Source organism: Pogoniulus pusillus, chromosome 8 (genome assembly GCF_015220805.1).
Source record: "Pogoniulus pusillus isolate bPogPus1 chromosome 8, bPogPus1.pri, whole genome shotgun sequence".
Taxonomy (NCBI): Eukaryota; Metazoa; Chordata; class Aves; order Piciformes; family Lybiidae; genus Pogoniulus; species Pogoniulus pusillus.
This window is the reverse complement of record NC_087271.1, coordinates 33,859,877-33,878,979: the sequence shown is the minus strand read 5'-3', so window position 1 is coordinate 33,878,979 and position 19,103 is coordinate 33,859,877. Positions and strand designations below refer to the sequence as shown.

Here is a 19,103-nt window from a genome sequence, read left to right as displayed (position 1 = left end):
CCCCGGGGCCCCGCGCTGCGGGCAATCAAGCGGCGCCCAGTCCCCGCGGGGGGGCTCCCGGAGGCAGCGTCGGAGCAGGGAAGGCGGGCCTCGGACCCGCGCCCACCGCCCCTGCTCGGCGGTGCGCGTTGGGCGGCTGTAAAGCCGGCAGCGGCACCCACCCCAGGCATTCTGCAGCAGTGCGGGGACCGCCGGGACTTCGCACAAGCCAAGTCCTGCAGCTCCCGGTGCTGAGAAACTGCGAGAGAAGAGCAATATTTGCCGACGGCCTGGAGCGCTTCTGTGGCATTTTATTCAAAAGGGTAATCCGTTTTTTTTTCTTTGAGTGTTATAGAATTACTATAGGAAATCGGTCGTATTTCATATTTTTCACAGATCTGAAATAGTTTAATGAGATAATCTGTAAATATATAACTGACGGTGAGCTGGAAAACATCCTCTTTTCTTTCTCCCATAGTTTGACTTGCGTTTCAGGGGCGATTGGAATGACAACAGAACTCTGCTGAGATCGCTTCTCCCGTAACATGTTCCTGCAGCCGCTGAGTATTAAATGCTGTGGTAAAGGGTTGGACTTGATGATCTGTGAGGTCTCTTCCAACCCTGATGATACTGTGATAAAGCAGTACAGAGGCTGATACTATTTTCCCTACAACCAGTCTTTGTTGTGTGATATTTTTCTGTAGGCAAGGTAATTAAGTATCAGGAAATTCTATAATGCTAAAAAAAAACCATTGTTTTTTCACTGCCATAAATTTCCACTAGAAAGAGTTATGCTATGCACTGTTAGAAAGCCTTTTTCAATCCTTAAATTTAATTTGCTTCCATAGATTTATAAACATCAAAGCTACTTAAATGAAATATCAAGATTGAATGTGACCAAAAGAAAAGGCCTTTCCTGGAAAGTCAGAAGGCTGATCAGAAAAACCCACCAGGACAGAATTTTACTGCTAGTGTGAATATGGGCAAACATGTGAAGGTGTCTGAAGGTGTATTCTTATTCTCCAGCCCATTACTTATCTGGATGGTTAACCTTTGGGCCAGGTTAGACCTACTGAATTTTCATCTTAAAACAAAATTACTGCTTTTCCAAATAAACTGGTATTCCCTTCATTATATTTAAATTCCAGATGCTCTGTATTCCAGATGCTCTTCCACTGAGGAAAAAGTTTCATAGATTCATAGAGTGATTTGGGTTGAAAGGGACTTTGAATATCATCTAGTTCCAACCCCGCTGCCATGGGCAGGGACACCTTACACTAGACAAGTTGCTCAAAGCCTCATCCAACCTAGCTTTGAACACTTCCAGGGAAAGGGCATACACAATTTCCCTGGGCAACCTGTTCCTGCTCACCTTCAGTGTAAAGAATTTCTTCCTAACATCCAGTATTTCAACCACATGACAGTAATCCAACACAGAAAAGTAATCAGAACACAAATATAAAGAACATTTAAACTAACCTTCTGTACCAGAAAGCAAACAGATAAGCACTTGAGACTGCCAGCTGTGATGCAGATTGGTTCTCTGTAGTAGCACAACACGCAGTCCTGGAAAAGAAGATCTCTTTAGATTCACAATTCAGAATTTCCACGCTGACAGCAAAATTACAATTAGTGGCTTACAGTTCCCTCTAGCTGTAATGATGGAGGGGGTGGGGGAAGAAAGAAAAAATATTGCACCCCTCCCTAATCTCCTGTAGAGAAGGACTTGAACATTCATAGTGTGGCTTCTCAGAAGAAGGACTTGAACATTCATAGTGTGGCTTCTCAGAAGAAGGACTTGAACATTCATGGGATGAGATTTAACAAGGCCAAGTGCAGGGTTCTGCACTTTGGCCACAACAACCCCAAGCAGCGCTATAGGCTGGGGACTGAGTGGCTGGAGAGCAGCCAGGAGGAAAGGGACCTGGGGGTACTGATAGATAGTAAGCTGAAGATGAGCCAACAGAGTGCCCAGGTGGCCAAGAGAGCCAATGGCATCCTGGCCTGCATCAGGAACAGTGTGGCCAGCAGGACAAGGGAGGTTATTCTTCCCCTGTACTCAGCACTGGTCAGGCCACACCTTGAGTACTGTGTCCAGTTCTGGGCCCCTCAATTCAAGAGAGATGTTGAGGTGCTGGAACATGTCCAGAGAAGGGCAACAAAGCTGGTGAGGGGCCTGGAGCACAAATCCTATGAGGAGAGGTTGAGGGAGCTGGGCCTGTTTAGCCTGGAGAAGAGGAGGCTCGGGGGTGATCTTATTACTGTCTACAACTACCTGAAGGGGCATTGTAGCCAGGTGGGGGGTGGCCTCTTCTCCCAGGCAACCAGCAATAGAACAAGGGGGGACAGTCTCAAGTTGTGCCAGGGTAGGTATAGGCTGGATATTAGGAAGAAGTTCTTCATAGAGAGAGTGATTTCCCATTGGAATGGGCTGCCCAGGGAGGTGGTGGAGGCACCGTGCCTGGGGGTCTTCAAGAAAAGCCTGGATGAGGCACTTAGTGCCATGGTCTAGTTGATTGGTTAGGGCTGGGTGCTAGGTTGGACTGGATGATCTTGGAGGTCTCTTCCAACCTGGTTGATTCTATGATTCTATGATAGTGTGGCTTCTCAGAAGAAGAACTTGAACATTCATAGTGTGGCTTCTCAGAAGAAGAACTTGAACATTCATAGTGTGGCTTCTCAGAAGCCACCTGGTTTTAAAAGCAATTCTCAAACCACAGCCCTTCAAGTCTCAGCTGGTGTGTCTGCACTGAAATCAGTTGGTGTAAAAACGGGGTTATATCCTGATATTAAGTTTTAAGTGTCATCAAAATAGAAGGGTAACCAAACTAAATAAACATTTGGTTTCCCTTCCTGGGTATTTTATCTGTTCTATTAACAACTATCTTTTACTTAACAACATCACCACTAAAGTGAGATGACAAGATGAAATGGCCTCAAACAGTGCCAGAAGAAGTTTCAACTGGACATTTTGGGGAAAAAAATCATCACTTAAAGCTGTAAAGCCTTGAAACAGCTTGACCAGGGGAATCACTGTTCTCAGAGTTAGTTAAGAGATCTATAGATACGGCACTGAGGGACACGGTTCAGCGGTGACCTGTCAGCGCTGGGTTAATGATTGGACTTACGATCTGAAAGCTTTGGTTTTCCAACCAAAACTCTTCATTTTAAAATCCAGATGGTTTTATCGATTCTTCTCAGGCTGTAATGCTTGTAGCATGATTACACTGGGCCCACCACGATGCCTCACAGCCGGGCGCGGACGGGGGTCCCGCTGCTGCTGGGGTCTGAGGCGGGGACGGGAACCACGTACGCCCGTCAAGGCGCGCCACACCGCCCCCTGGCGGCGGCTGCCGGCCGGCCCGGGCCGCACCACAACCGCGCCCCGGCCCATCCGCCCAGCTTCCCGCCCCGCCCCGCCCAGAGGCGCCTGGCGAGGCAGCGCGCGCAGGCGTGGCGCGCTGGGCCCGCGCTGGTCCCGCCCCGCCGCCCATTGTCCTGGCGCCACGTGACGGGGCCGGTTACACAGCATCCTTCCCCGCCGCCGCCGCCGCCGTTTGTGCTGAGTCACGGCGCGGCGCTTCCCGGTGCTGCAGAGCGTCCTGCGGCTGCCGCCCGACTGACAGCCTTTCCTATGGGGACGGACGGCGCCCGCGCTCTCTTGGAGCGGGCGGCCACCCTCACGCTGCAGACCGGCAACCTCCTCAACTGGGGCTGCCAGCGCAAGAAGTGCCCGGCTACCCCCAGCGAGGAGGTGAGCGGGGCGGACCCCTCGGCTTCCCTTCAGGGCTCCGCCATAGGGGCTCACCCAGAGGCAGGGGCGGGCTGTGACGGGCGCCTGCGCGGCGGCAGGCGGGAGGGAGGCTGTGCCGCAGCTGAGCGCTTGATGTGCCGGATAGTGGAACTCCGGAGTGGCCATCTCTGTTGCTCGTGGGTGCGGGGACTCGGGGCGATCAAAATACGGCCCGGAGCAGAGTATTTTTTGCTGGCACTAGGCGTCATGGCCTGCTGCCCGTCGTCGAGAGGCAAAGGCTATAACGGCCCTAAGGGTCGCCGTAGCGGCTGCGAGCGCTGGCGAGCCGCGAGCATGGAAAGGGAGGACAGGACAGGGGCCTTGAGCGTTTGTTCGCTTTACCTCTCCTCTGCGAGTTCTGCCGTGCGGGGCGTTCGGGCCGGGCCGGTGCGCGAAGCGGTAGCACAGGGCTGGAGTAGCTGCGCGTTGCGCGTTGGAGAGCCAGCAGGGAGGCTGCGCCGGGCGTCGGAGAACATCCAGAGCGAGCCGTGCTAGCTGCAGCGCAGGGCTGCCTCCGCCATGCCCCTGCGAGCACTTGGCTGTGCCTCAGGCGCTTTGGGAAGGAGCCAGACCGTAAGCTCTCGAGGCTTAAAGAAATGAAAGGCTTACAAGTTGAAGTACTGTTTGTAATAGCAGAGGAGATCTTTGGTAATTCTGGAGAAAGAGGTGAATGGACGTGACCTTGCTTTACAAAGGGAAAATACAACCTGAAATTAATGTAATTAGTTGTTGGTGACAGGTTTCTGGAGAATCAGTCATTGCTCTCGCTCTTGAGGAGTGTAGCTGTCGTTCTTGGGTGAAAACTTGAGAGAACTGTTTAATTGCTACCGTGTTACCTTTAGCAGTGTACTTGGAATAATGCAGATTAAATGTTGGGAGGTCCTGTGGCCGTGAACTTTAGAACCACTGTATTTGCTGTCTTGTCATGACTCAGTCTGAAAATGGTGGTTTAATAATCAGCAGAACTACGGTTTTGGTTGTTTATTGTTAGACAGAGACATTGGTGATAACCTAGAAGTGGCTTGATTGTGTATTAATTTACTTAAATGGGAAGAAAGAGGACTGGATGATGTAAATGAGAAGGCAGAATTCATCATACTTTTCAGTCATCATGTGATGTTCTGTGGGTTTTTTTTTTGCCTGGTTGCCTATTACAACGTTCTGTAATCTATGTGAAACCTCTAGACATAAAGTGTGACAGTTACAAAGTAGCAAGATATAGAATATACATATTTAGCACTGTTTCACTTTCCCTCAGAAAGGAAAAGATAACATAATATGCTGCATCAAATTAAGTCAAAGAGTTCCAGCATTATGGAGAAGTATTCACAGATTGACAGAACAGTTTGGGTTGGAAGGGATCTCAAAGATCATTCAGTTCCAACCCCCCTGTCATGGGCAGGGACACTTCCCACTAGCCTAGGTTGGTCAGGGCCTCATCCAACCTAGACATGAACACTTCCAGGCAGAGGGCATTCACAGTCTCCCTGGGCAATCTGTTTCAGTGTCTCACCATCCTCACTGTCAAGAATTTCTTCGTCATCTCATCTAAATCTTCCCGCTTCAATCCATTGTCTGTCACCATATCACTACAAGCCCTTGTAAAAACTCCCTTCCTGACTTGTAGCCCACTTCAGGCACTGGAAGGCTGCTATAATTCTTGCATTTTGAATCAGTTTGGGTTTTTTTTTATGTGTGTGTCTGTTAATTTAAATGACTGTGAAATAATATGTTGAGTTCATGCTCACCAAGTATTATTTCTGTATTAAATCTTAAATGCTGTGATACCCAGTGTTGTGAGGGAGAGTGTGGCTTCTACTTTGTGCATGGTATTGTGAGCTCTCTGAATTAGTTTGCTGTCACAGGAAATTGGTATTTAAGGGTACAAAAAAGGTAAGGATAGATGTCCACAAAGTTATAAAATAGTTATAAAACTGAAGTACAGCAGGTCATGAAAGTGCTCTTTACCTGTGGCATATAGGAGCCTTGACAGTATGTTTATGTAGCCTGAAGGATTAGAATTCCCAAGGTGTATCACAGGGAAGCTAGAACATTGGCACAGCAGAGGCACTAATACAATGCACTTAATTACCTGATTTAAACTTAGTAGTTATGCCTTGTTATGTTTAAGAGAACCTGCTAGCAGAATCCTAGTCAAGTTTATTTTGCATCTGTGAATGCAAGAGTGGGGCTAGAATCTGAAGGCTCCCACTTGAGTGATGAAGGACTTAAAGCATTAGTGGTTTAGTAAAGTCAGATAGGCAGGCAGTAAATGAAAAGGGTCAAATGCATCTCAGAAAGAGAAGTTAATACTATGACTATTTAATGATTGATTGTAAAGTCTCCTTCCTGCCAGTGTCACAGCAAGTATGCTGTTATCTGACTACATTGTAACTATGCAAAAAAACATGAAACAAAAAAAAAAAAACATGACCACCCCACACCCTTGCTCTTGCTTGCTTAGCATTGTTCTTTCCTTTAAAGATGATCCGAGAAATTAATGCAGTGCACTACTCATACTTCACTGCTAAAACTTGCTGTGAAGTGGAGGGGAAATTATGTAAATAAACTAGTTTGAACAAGTTTCAGATGGAAGCTTTGAAGGAAGAATCATCTGTGGCTGAAGGAATGGTGGTGTAAGTTTGTCTGCTCAGTCTGTCCTACGTGTCTGTGACTCAACTGTGTTTCGTTATCAATGTTTTGTAGGTGCGGGACTGCATTCAGAAAACACTGACTGAATGGAGCTCCAAAATTGGACCAGATCTAAATCAGGTAGGAGAGGTGTTCTTCATGTTATCCATTTTACATGGGGAAAACAGATGCTTGAGCACGTCCAGAGAAGGGCGACGAGGCTGGGGAGAGGCCTTGAGCACAGCCCTACGAGGAGAGGCTGAGGGAGCTGGGATTGGTTAGCCTGGAGGAGGCTCAGGGGTGACCTTATTGCTGTCTACAACTACCTGAGGGGTGGTTGTGGCCAGGAGGAGGTTGCTCTCTTCTCTCAGGTGGCCAGCGCCAGAATGAGAGGACACAGCCTCAGGCTGCGCCAGGGGAGATTTAGGCTGGAGGTGAGGAGAAAGTTCTTCACTGAGAGAGTCATTGGACACTGGAATGGGCTGCCCGGGGAGGTGGTGGAGTCGCCGTCCCTGGAGCTGTTCAAGGCAGGATTGGACGTGGCACTTGGTGCCATGGTCTAGCCTTGAGCTCTGTGGTAAAGGGTTGGACTTGATCTGTGAAGTCTCTTCCAACCTTGGTGATACTGTGAAATATATAGTTGCCTTCACCTTTTCAATTATAAATGCATCTATTAAATTTCTGTTCAAATAGCTGTAGCTCCAGAAAGAGTATTTGTAAAAACTTCTTCTGTAGTATTCAGTGAATTTGGAGAGATTAAGAAATACCCAAGTAAAGAACCCTGTGCATAGCAAATAAGACAAATTTTAGCAAAATGAAGTCCCAGTCTGGAAGATTTCAAGTTAATTGTTGGGGTAATCACACACAAAATTTACATAACATACAATTTTGCTAACATGGAATCACAGAACTGTTGAGGTTGGAAGAGATCTTTGAGAATAAAGTTCAACTGCTTGCCTAGACCTCACAGTTCCACCACTACAGCTAAGCTACTATCACACTGAATCATTAATATCATAGTAGGATGCTGGCCTGAGCGTTAATATGTCATAGAATCATTGAATCAGTCAGGGTTGGAAAGGACCAAAAGGATCATCTAGTTCCAACCTCCCTGCCATGAGCAGGAACACCCTACCCTAGAGCAGGCTGGACACAGCCTTATCCAGCCTGGCCTTAAACACCTCCAGGCATGGGCCTCAACCACCTCCCTGGGCAACCCATTCCAGGCTCTCACCACTCTCAAGCTGCACAACTTCCTCCTCACATCCACTCTGAATCTCCCCACCTCCAGCTTTGCTCCATTCCCCCATGTCCTGTCACTCCCTGACAGCCTAAAAAGTCCCTTCCCAGCTTTTTTGTAGGCCCCCTTCAGATCCTGGAAGGCCACAAGAAGGTCACCTGGGAGCCTCCTCTTCTGCAGACTGAGCACCCTCAACTATTTCAGTCTGTCCTCATAGGAGAGCTGCTCCAGCCCTCTGAGCATCTGAAGTGTAGCCATGGTGGTCTTGGAAATAACTTCTGAAGATGCAGTAGTTTCTTTTTTCAGAACTGAAGACTTGGTACAGTTCCTAAAACCACAGTCAGAGGTGTCTGACATGGAGACCTTGGTATATGTGCCTGCTCCCCTTTCACTATTGCTTCTGGAAATCAGCAAAGCTGTAAATAGATTCCCACTAAATAGAGTTTATTGACTATTTGTTGGTAGGGCAGTAAAAATCACCTGAGAGGTGCTGAGGTGTTGTATGTGTAAGTAATGCAAAAGCTCATTTAGGCAAAGACTTAACAACTTCTTGCCAGCTGCTAGGAGGTGTTAGCCTTGTCAGAAGGTGAATCCTCTGAAACTTTCCTAATTTTAGTTTGAAAATTATTGTTGTAAATCTATATTTTACAGCCTTTTCACTGTAGGCTTTTCAAAGGCTTCACTGAAATTACAAAACACTTTGTATTTATAGAAGGATCTTCCCAACCAATGCCCAAACCTCCTATTTCTGTTAAGGTTTGTTGGGTTTGGTGTTTGGTTTTTTTTCAGCTAGTCAGGAGTCTTTTTCTTTGAAGCAAGACAGTTTGAGTTGGCACAGTGATCTGTTCACATCAGAAAATCAGAATCCATTAAGTCTTACCAATGACTTGTCCTTTAGGGGCATATAGGACCTTTCATGTGACTTCATATAGCATGAAGCTACTTTGTCATTGCATTTTAATACCACTTTTGTTTGTAACTGATGTAAGTTGCAGTCCCTGGAGGTGTTCAAGAAAAGACTGAATGAGGCACTTGGTGCCATGGTCTAGTTGACTGGATAGGATTGGGTGCTAGGTTGGACTGAATGATCTTGGAAGTCTCTTCCAACCTGGCTGATTCTATGATATGATTCTATAATTACTTTAAAAATATTGTTTAGGGACTTACTGTCTCCTCTTGAATTGTTCCTAAGTTTCATATACTTACTACAGGAAATAGTGGAAGTTCTGGAATGTTCTGTAGCTCAAGCTATAGAAAAAATAAATCCTGAAGAAAGGGATGAATTGAAAGTATCAGGTAAGAATGTGTTAAACCACTTTGTGATATAAACCAGTTTCATACGTGGTCACTAACAGGATATTCATATGTCTATGATTTTCTCCATTGTGTTTTGTAATTGCAAAGTGACATCAGTGCACACTGTTGCACTTCAGGTAATCTGGAGGTTGGATAAGAAAGAATTGAATTTGCACTTATGGTTTTAAAGCAGGACAGCATTTTTCAAGTTTAATTTGCATCCCTTTAAGCCATTTTTAAATGTGTTTTGTGGATCTGTTTTTTCTGAAGCAAAACATTACAGGTAATGCCACATTTAAGAACTAAAGTTGGAAGCATGTTTACTTCCATGTTTTTTTTCCAGTTTGAACTTCCTGAACTTGAAGGAGGCAGTCCAAACTAACACTAGTACATGTTGAGTCTCAGTAAATTGTGAAGAGGTCTGTTTGTACTGTTATGTTTGGGGGTTTTTTACAGGGTGCTGTGGTTATTGCTTGGTGTCTTGATGTGGAAGCCATAGCTTTACAGCCTAGTGTATCATCATACTGATTGGTCTCTTGTTCTGAGGCTATACAACTCTGATGTGTAAGAGAACAGTGACCTTATTTGGCAGTCACCTTTCAGAAGGTTGAGTTTTTCCACTTTTTTATACTAACTGGTGCTTATTCTAAGAGACCTTTACCTAAGAACTCATTGTTAATGCATACAGCAAAAGTAAATAGCTATATATTTAATATCAACTGGGCTCCTTCAGGTATTGATTTCAATGTCTTTGAAAATAGCAAAACTTTTCCTGCTGGGATCAAACTCTTCATCGATCGGAGATGCAGTTGACCTGGGTAAGTGTAAAACTCAAACTTCTGCTAGAGTTGTTTTTTTTGTTTGTTTGTTTGGAATTTAGAAAATAACCTTTTTCATGAATAAGATCTATTTAGTGACTTTCAAAAGCATTTCTTGTTAAAAGAGACTTGAGTAATCAGGTCTATTTACACATTAATTCAGTCAATAAACTTAGTTCATAGAATGATAGAATCAAGCAGATTGGAAGAGACCTTCAAGATCACCCAGCCCTTTCCAGTTGACTAGACCATGGCACTAAGTGCCTCATCCAGTCTTTTCTTGGACAGTGACTCCGCCACCTCCCTGGGCAGCCCATTCCAATGCCAATCACTCTCTCTGCCAACAACTTCTTCCTAACATCCAGCCTAGACCTCCTCCGGCACAACTTGAGACTGTGTCCCCTTGTTCTGCTGTTGCTGCTTGCCTGGCAGAAGAGACCAACCCCACCTGGCTACAGCCTCCCTTCAGGCAGTTGTAGACAGCAATGAGGTCACCCCTGAGCCTCCTCTTCTCCAGGCTAAACACCCCCAGCTCCCTCAGCCTCCCCTCACAGGGCTGTGCTCCAGGCCTCTCACAAGTCTTGTTGCCCTTCTCTGGACACATTCCAGTACCTCAACATTTCTCTTGAATTGAGGAGCCCAGAGCTGGATGCAGTACTCAAGGTGTGGCCTGACCAGTGCTGAGTACAGGGGCAGAATAACCTCCCTTGTCCCACTGCCCACACTGTTCCTGATCCAGGCCAGGATGCCGTTGGCTCTCCTGGCCACCTGGGCACACTGCTGGCTCATCTTCAGCTACTCTCTACCAGCACCTCCTGGTCCCTTTCTGCCTGGTTGCTCTCAGCCACTCTGTCCCCAGCCTGTAGTGCTGCTTGGGGTTGTTGTGGCCAAAGTGTAGAACCCTGCCCTTGGCATTGTTAAATCTCATCCCATTGGCCTCTGTCCACCCCTCCAGCCTGTTAAGGTCCCTCTGCAGGGCTCTCCATCTCTCCTACAGATGGACACCTGCTCGTATTTAAGTTGGATTGCTGTAGCCTTAAGTACACAAATTAAAATCTGACTCCTTGCTCCAAGCTGGAGCAAGTTTTTATTCTTTCACACAACTTGTGAAAAAGTAAATAGCAAGGTGTTATAGTAAATAATAAAACCAGTTCTTACTGGTTGTTATTTGCCAGTTCTTTTTAACATTATGAACTTTGGTTACTAACTCTGCAGTATTTCAGAGATTAGTTAAGAAGTAAACTAGTGCTGTTAGGGGATGATGAAATAGGTAACTTGTATTGGAAATAACAATACAATAGCTGCACTGATAGATGAAGTTTTGTTGGACCACTATAGCAGTAGTTGTAAGCAGCACTGAACTTCCTGACCTTGGAAGACTGCTGGGCATAAGAAGCTACCAAAGAACAAAGAGGCAGATATATTTATTTTCTACTGATAGCTAAGTTAGTAACCTCTCTATTGTAAGTTACAATACCATTAAAAATCGTATCCTCTTCCTGAAGAAAATAATACCTGAAGCTATTCAGTTTTATTCTGTTTGTTGTTCTTCTGTTCATCAGTTTTAGCATTGAAAAAGGAGGAGGGAAAAAAGCTTAATGCTTTGATTGAGTTACTATCTTCCCAGAGAGTGATTTGCCATTGGAATGGGCTGCCCAGGGAGGTGGTGGAGTCACTGTCCCTGGAAGTGTTCAAGGGAAAACTGGCTGAGGTACTTAGTGCCATGGTCTAGTTGACTGGATGGGGCTTGGGGACAGGTTGGACTGGATAATCTTGGAGGTCTCTTCCAACCTGGTTGATTCTATGATTCTATTGGTTGGATGATTTGGGCTTTTTGAATTGTTTTGTTGGTTGATTTGGGTTTTTTTGCCTTTTTGTGGTGTATTTTGTTGTTGTTTTGGGTTTTTTCCCCCCCAAGATCTAGAATCAGAAAGTGGCCTTCAGCTGTGTGTTTGGTTCTTTGTGGAAAATATTGTTACTCTCCCTGGCTGCTGATAGACTCAGAGGTTTGAAATAGTGGAAAGCTATCAGAGCGAAGCTGGAGGTGCATTGTTTTTGTGCTTTGGGTTGGTTTTTATTTGGGGGGAGAGAACTTTTGTGTTTTGTGGTTTGGTTTCTCTGTATTTTGAGTCGTGCTGTTTGTATCTCACAAAAAGTTTTGCAGTGTCTTTTCTTTTTCCTCAGCGTGTTCTGCCCTTGGTGTTACACAGTTAGACTCAGTCATCATTGCTCCACCTCCTGTTGACGATGGAACTAGCCTGTCCTTGGAGTACCTGCAACCTTATTGGCAAGAACTTGAACATTTGGTTCGAAACAAAAAGATTGTTGCCATAGGCACCTCTGACTTAGATAAAACACTCTTAGAGCAGCTCTATCTGTGGGCACAGGTGAGAACAAGCCTCCTACTTACAGCATTTCTAAAGTAACTTGTTTTGTTAGCTGTCACAGTGTTAAAAGCTTCTGTGCTAAAACCAGTGTTAAATATTTTGCATAACCCCCCATTTTTTTATTAACCCTATAACTTGCAGCATTTTGTGGATGATTACAATATTGTTCAAGGTGGAGGAGGCTTTAAGGTTGACTGTTACTTGGAATCACAGAATCAGTCAGGGTTGGAAAGGACCAAAAGGATCATCTAGTTCCAAGCCCCCTGCCATGACCAGGGACACCCTGCCCTACGTCAGCCTGGCCACAGCCTCATCCAGCCTGGCCTTAAACACCTCCAGCCATGGGGCCTCAACCACCTCCCTGGGCAACCCATTCCAGCCTCTCACCACTCTCATGCTCAACAACTTCCTCCTCACATCCACTCTGAATCTCCCCACCTCCAGCTTTGCTCCATTCCCCCTAGTCCTGTCACTCCCTGAGAGCCTAAAAAGTCCCTCCCCAGCCTTTTTGTAGGTCCCCTTCAGATCCTGGAAAGTCACCTGGGGATCTCCTTTTCTGCAGACTGAACAGCCCCAACTCTTTCAGTCTGTCCTCATAGCAGAGCTGCTCCAGCCCTCTGAGCATCCTCGTGGCCCTTCTCTGGGCACACTCCAACATGTCCACATCCTTCTTGCAATGAGGGCTCCAGAAGTGGATGCAATACTGTGAGTGGGGTCTCACCAGAGTGGTGTAGAGGGGAAGAATAACCTCCCTCACCCTGCTGACCACACTTCTTCTGATGCAGCCTAGGATCTGGTTGGCTTTCTGGGCTGCAAGTGCCCAGTGCTTGCTCATGTTGAGCTTCTTGTCCACCAGCACCCTCAAGTCCCTCTCTCCTCAGGGCTGCTCTCCAGCCAGTTTGGTGTTCTTAAATAGAGAAAGGCTAGAAGCCATGGGTCTGTTCAGTATCAGGTTCTTTGAAGTACTGAAGGTTTGAGTTTTGAATATTTTTTCTTTAGTAAGGAATATAAACAATATTCTTAAACCTTCATATTTATTCCATTGGCACTGCAAACAAAGTTGGTTTCACTTTAAGCTGAATGTAGAGATTTCCCCTTGGGAAAATGCAGTTGAATGCTTAGCTTTTCTTCTGTGATACCTGAACATACTGTGTAAGAGATCCTGCATAGTGCTGATGGGTGCTCTTTGCTGTTGCCTATACTGAGTGGAGAGTAATGGAGAGGGTTAATGACCACCTGTGTGATGATTCTGAATGCAGTTTGTGATGAGCAGAGAAAGTCAGTGGAAGAGCATTCCTTTTACCTTCATCTGATTTAGGCACTTATCTGAAGGCAAATTATGTCCTCAACAGAAATGTATTTGGATTTTATTTTTTTATTTGAAGTCTTACTCAAGCCAATGTCCCTATAATAACTTGGGATCTTTTTCTGAAGAAGGGAAAAGTCACTGCTGCTGTTTAGGAAGCACAGCAAACACAAAACCAAGATGGGTGGTTGTTGTAGCAGCACCTAAAGTTAGATCTTATTCTTGTTTTCGGTGCTGTGCTGCAGGAAGTTGCAAATGTGTCATGGTTTAGCCAGTTGAATCTGCTGCTGAGTGCTGAATACCAGGCTGACGTCTTGACAGCTTTAAAATGAAAGTGCTGGCTTGTGATATTTTGGGTGTTACCCACCCCTCCCCCACTTAAGATAAATCACCCAGACTAGACCCAGTGGCTGGAAAATAAAAAATGCAGCTTTATCTTTACAGCTTAGCACAGTACACAAGCAGATAGTTACAATCTATACAGCTGTAACCAGAACTATACCAGTTATAAAGTAATACAAAAACACAGCCCTCCCAGAAACCAGAGTCCCCAGGAGGGGCCCTCAATCACCCTTCCACCTTCTTCCCACCTCTCTGCCTCACCCCAGACTTTGCCTTGCGTTCAAGGTGAGTTTGGATGATTGGCCAGGGGGGTTAGGAAGCAGAAGGATTAGTCACACAGCAGGTTAGAGAAGGGAGCCAAAACCAGAGAGCAACTCTGTTATCTATGTTTGTGATTTTGTTTTTATCCATCTCAGCAAGACTGTGAGTGCAGCAGACATCACCACTGTCCTTGTCACAACCTATAATCTAATTCTTCTTGCCAAAATATCCCAGCTAGGCTCAAAATACCACACAGCTGGAGCTTGTAGATCAGACTGTAACATGAAAGGCTTTCTATTCTGGTTGCTGCTTCTAGTTTGGGCTGTTGGTCTTTTCTGCTAGGCTGACTGCAGGCTTGAGGGATGGGAGAGTTTTTTTATGTCTGGGTTCTCCTTTTGCTTTTCTGTGAAATAGCTCTGGTGTTATTTCTATTAAGGCCTTTATCTCAACCAGAGGGATTTTTGTGTTACTTTCCCTCCCCCTTATAAGAGCAGGCTGTGTTAAACCAGGACAGAGTTGCCTGATCAACAACAGGCAGATTTCATGAGCCTTATTCAGCCGTCAAAGGCAAAGTGATCAAAGTAGAAATTTCTGTTGTTAATAGAGGACATGGGGAAAACAAGCACATGATTTTTTTTTCTTACAGAAGTCTTTTGTCACTTTCAGGTGAAACCAAGTAGTAATCAGGTGAATCTAGCTTCCTGTTGTGTGATGCCACCTGACCTCACAGCATTTGCAAAAGAGTTTGACATACAGCTCTTGACTCACAATGATCCAAAAGGTAAGGCTTTGCCAGACAAGCTAACAGAAGACTTCTAAATGCATTTATTAGGAAAAAATAAGTTTAAAGTCAGGAGTAGTCTTTCTCTGAACTTCATCATTGCTTACATATGAAACCCAAACAAAGAATTCTGGAAGATTTTTCCTGTATGAAGTCCTTGGGTTTGCTTCAGTAAAAAGGCATAGAAGGTAATCTTCCAGCCTCAGATAGCTTCTTAAAATCATTTCAATCAGAGAAAATAAATAGAAGAACAAAGTACTGAGAAATTTGTAATACTTGCATTCAAAACCCCACTTATTTAAACAGAGCATAGAGCAAAATTGCACTTGTATTGCTGAAGGCCAGTGGATGACAAAGTCAACTTGTCTGTGATATAGCCTGCACAGAAATGTTGGGGGTTGAGCAGTCTGGTAATGGTAGACATGTAAAATTGTTACACTTGAAGCAGGATTCTCTCAAAATCATGACAATATTATGAAAAGAGTTGGAACACATTCTTGTTTTGTGCAGTGATTCATATACTAAATAAATGAAGGACCTGGAGGCTTTCCTTTAGAACTCTGACTTAACAGCTCCCTAGAATATTCTGGGATATGATATTAGTTTCTCTCAAGCATCATTTAACCTTCATCACTAATGATGCCTTAAATATCTTGCTGGAGTTGTAAGCAAGAAATCTTGAACGATATTCAATTCATTCCTTCCTTACATAGTTCCTTGTAGCCAACCCCACCCCCCAGAGGAAAAACGTGTATGAAACAGTATTTCTGAAGTATGTGCCTTATCATACCACTGCTGAAACAAATGAATTTCATCGGTGCATAAGCATATGTCAGCACTGCTCTGGCAGCATACAAGATGAATGGCCATTCAGTTAAATGGTTTCCATGTTCTGTGAAGTCCAAAGTGCAACCTGCAATTTAATTAATACTCTTCATCAAGAGTCATGAAATGAAGGAGAAAGGGGATTTGGATAGAAACCAAAAAGCAAGCAGTGATTCCTTGATGTGTTGTTTGCTAAGCTTAACTTTCCTGCAATGGGCAGAGGGAGACTATCAAAGAGATGGTTCCCTTGACTTGACTTTCCAGGGGAAACAAGAGGGATTTGTGCTAGCCTTTATTTTCTTCTTTGTGGCATTTAAGACTGTTTTTCTTAATTTGCTGGGGGCTTCAGATTTTTGAGCACAGTTGTGGGTGTTGCTATAGATGCTCAGCATCTCTTGATGGCAGAAGTAACAAATGCTCACTACTCTCCTGATTTTTGGCTTTATGCTTTACTTGCCTCTGGTTCGCCAAGCTAACTTCTGAAATTTAGCTATCTTTTTCTTTTCTTGCTAATGGCTCTGACCATTTCTGTTTGTTGTAGAAATCTCAGTTAAGTAGTTTTGGTGATAAAATATGCTACTCTACAAGTGTTAAGATTTAGGTCATTTTCAGCTGCCTATAACCTATGTGCATTCTGAAACTCTTGATCTGGGGAGTATCTGACACTGCTTAAGATTTTTGACTTTAAGAGAACGCTTCTCTTACTAAGTGTTGCTTTGTGCAGCTGTTTACATGACATTATCTAAAGCATGAGTATCCCTTTTTAACTTCAGAATTACTTTGTGAAGCAAGTTTCCAAGAAGTTCTTCAGGAAAGCATCCAGAATACGAAAGCACAGGAGTGGACTCCTTCATGGCTTCTCCGATACTCAGTCATTGTTAAAAGCAGAGGAATTATCAAGTCCAAAGGCTATATCATTCAAGCTAAAAGAAATGTCTCTTAAAACACTTGCATTTTCTGTTTCCTAATGGCCTACTGGTTTAATTTCTTGGGGATGGGGAGGGGGCAAGAAATTGCTTTTTTTTTCATAGAAATACTTTTACAGCATTTGTAACAAAGACCAAAAGTTGTAATTACTCAGCCATATGTCAGCAGGAGTCTGCAGTGTTCTAACACTATTTTTTTTTTCTTTCTTAACCTATTGATCAGTTCATTTATAATATTAAATATTTTGCATTTGTTTTTATCTGAAATGATCTACAGAGAAACAGTTGAAAATATTTTTCTTTGTATGACCAGTTCACTGTAAAATTATTGTTCTATTTCAGCTGCCATTAGGTAATGTAGAGAAGCTTATATTTTTTGAAAGAATTAATTTCTCTTAATACTTACCTGGTTGGTACAGAGTTGAAGCACTCAGTGACTAGATTTTATGGGAAAATGTGGGATTGTCTGAAAAATACCCTCGAATTAAAGTGATATCTCATTCCTTGGTGTGTGTATATACATGGACAGTTCTATTTGTGTGAATGGCAAAAAATGGTTTATTTTTAATACAGTGTAAAAGACATCAATGATTTAGAGACAATGCATCATCCAAATTACTTTCTGTCTGTTACTTGAATTCCTTCTGTCTTCTTTGTGCCTCAGTGTGCTTTGTTTAGTGTTTGCATAAGTGTGATGACAACTTTACTGCTTGAAATATAAAAGTGTACTGTTTTCTGAAGGTTTAAAACAAGAACTGAAAACAAGTGGTGAAAAAATCTGATAATAGCAAATTGAATTGTGCCTGTCTTCTCAGCTGTGCCTAGCTGTGGTTGTGGGTTTTGGTTTTTCTTTTTATTTAAATACTCATAACCTACTGTCAGAATCATCCAAATGTTGAAGCTGTTCACTACAGGATTGTCTAAAATCAATGCTGCCTTTTGCGGTTGCCTAGGAAACTTGTTTGCCTGAGTGCCACTTAGAAACGATGCAAGCAAGAGTTAGCTTGTAGTTAAGTGTATTTGTGTTTGGCAGCAGCTTAGTTCACTGGCTTTTGAATCCTAGGGAGATTGCTGCAGTTAAGGCAAAGCTTCTGGTTTAATAGGGTGTTTCTCTCAAAGACATCTTTTCACCTTTCTTGGCCTTCAAATCAGAATAGACAGCAAAAGCTCCACTTGTACTGTGTGTCTAAAATGCTCCTTTTTACTTCAGATTTCAGTGAGGAGCAGGACTTCAGATTATTAGTAGTCATTAACTTAATTTGTATATATTTTGAGATCTGGACTGTAAGGGAATGAATTTTCACCAACTTCTTTCAGATTCAGTCATATAGGCAGCTAGTGCAATGTGAATGCCTGTAGGTAGTGTTAGCTTCTTATAATCCATCCCACCAGGATACTGTTCCAAGATACCTTTTTTGAGTCCTCAAATATCTGTAGGTGGCAAATACTGGGAATTTCTTCTAGACTACTTCAGTTCTTTGATAAGTGAGAGAGATGGAGATGGGAACTAATAATGCACCCAAAAACGTTTGTGTTTTCACTTTTTCTGCTCATCAAAATGTCTTTCAAATGTTGTGTCAGTGTGTATCAGGTTCAAAATTACACAAGTTTCATTTTAAACTGCCCCACTAGCTTTGAGGTCTGCTGATTAGCTGTTATCTGTCTGTTTGGCTGGTGACATTCTCTAGTGTGTCGGTCTGCACGCGTGCTTGGTTTTACAAATTGGAATGCTGCAAAACTAGAATTGTGCTGCAAATGTAGAGGCTGCTACGTTGGGGTAACTAATTACTTCCTTTCTGTAAACTGCTATCAGTTTGCTTGCCATAGAACAGAAACTTTTAAGACATGAGAATTAATATTTTTCTAGAGTTGGCACTAGTGTAACATTTTATGAGCTTGATTTGTTTTGCATCGAAGTGGGAGAGATGGGATTTCCTTCTATGAAAAACTTGAAAGTTTGAATTAAAGTTTTAGGCACTTAATCTGTGCTTTCGTTAATTCCTGTCTCAACTGACTTGTGGAAAATGAGACCTCACAACACGCGGAGTGTTACCAGGGAAGCTATGTTTAATCAGCACTAGGTGACAACGGGAGGTCATCCTCCAAAGCCTTGCACAACTTCACCTTCTTCAGGTGAAATGTTTATACTACAACATGATATATATTCAGTACAGGGGTAGGGTTATTACAATTACTTCTGGGAATAGGTGGAGTTACTACAGTCAGCCCCTGGAACTCAATTCCATAAGGTCCCACTGTGATGGTTTGGGTGTTACCTCCCCCTTCCCCCCCTTATGAAATCACCCAGACTAGACTCAGCTGAGCTGGAAATTGAAATGAAGCTTTATATTTACAGCTTAGCACAATATACAAGCAGTTATTTACAATATATAGAGAGAAATAGACAAGTTCGTAATACAGAAACACAGCAGCCCTCCCAGAAACCAGGGTGCCCAGGAGGGGCTCCCAACCACTCTTCCACCTCCTTCCCACCTCTCTACCTGATCCCAGACTTTGC

General features: G+C 43.8%; 1 protein-coding gene across 1 annotated transcript; it reads left to right on the top strand.

Annotated features, from left to right (window-relative positions):
* Positions 1 to 3,452: 3,452 nt before the first annotated feature.
* GCLM (glutamate-cysteine ligase modifier subunit) lies at positions 3,453 to 18,567 on the top strand. The gene is made up of 7 exons (XM_064148043.1): positions 3,453 to 3,733; positions 6,479 to 6,544; positions 8,855 to 8,939; positions 9,701 to 9,757; positions 11,942 to 12,144; positions 14,720 to 14,834; positions 16,433 to 18,567. The coding sequence occupies exons 1-7, from the start codon at positions 3,614 to 3,616 to the stop codon at positions 16,600 to 16,602; spliced, it is 816 nt and encodes a 271-aa protein (XP_064004113.1). The 5' UTR covers positions 3,453 to 3,613; the 3' UTR covers positions 16,603 to 18,567.
* Positions 18,568 to 19,103: the final 536 nt, after the last annotated feature.

Excerpts from the sequence above, each read along its gene's own strand:
- GCLM (XM_064148043.1), top strand. The coding sequence starts at position 3,614 with ATGGGGACGGACGGCGCCCGCGCTCTCTTGGAGCGGGCGGCCACCCTC. Across the intron at positions 6,545-8,854 it reads TTGGACCAGATCTAAATCAG|GAAATAGTGGAAGTTCTGGA; the intron begins GTAGGAGAGGTG and ends TACTTACTACAG. Across the intron at positions 9,758-11,941 it reads CGGAGATGCAGTTGACCTGG|CGTGTTCTGCCCTTGGTGTT; the intron begins GTAAGTGTAAAA and ends CTTTTTCCTCAG.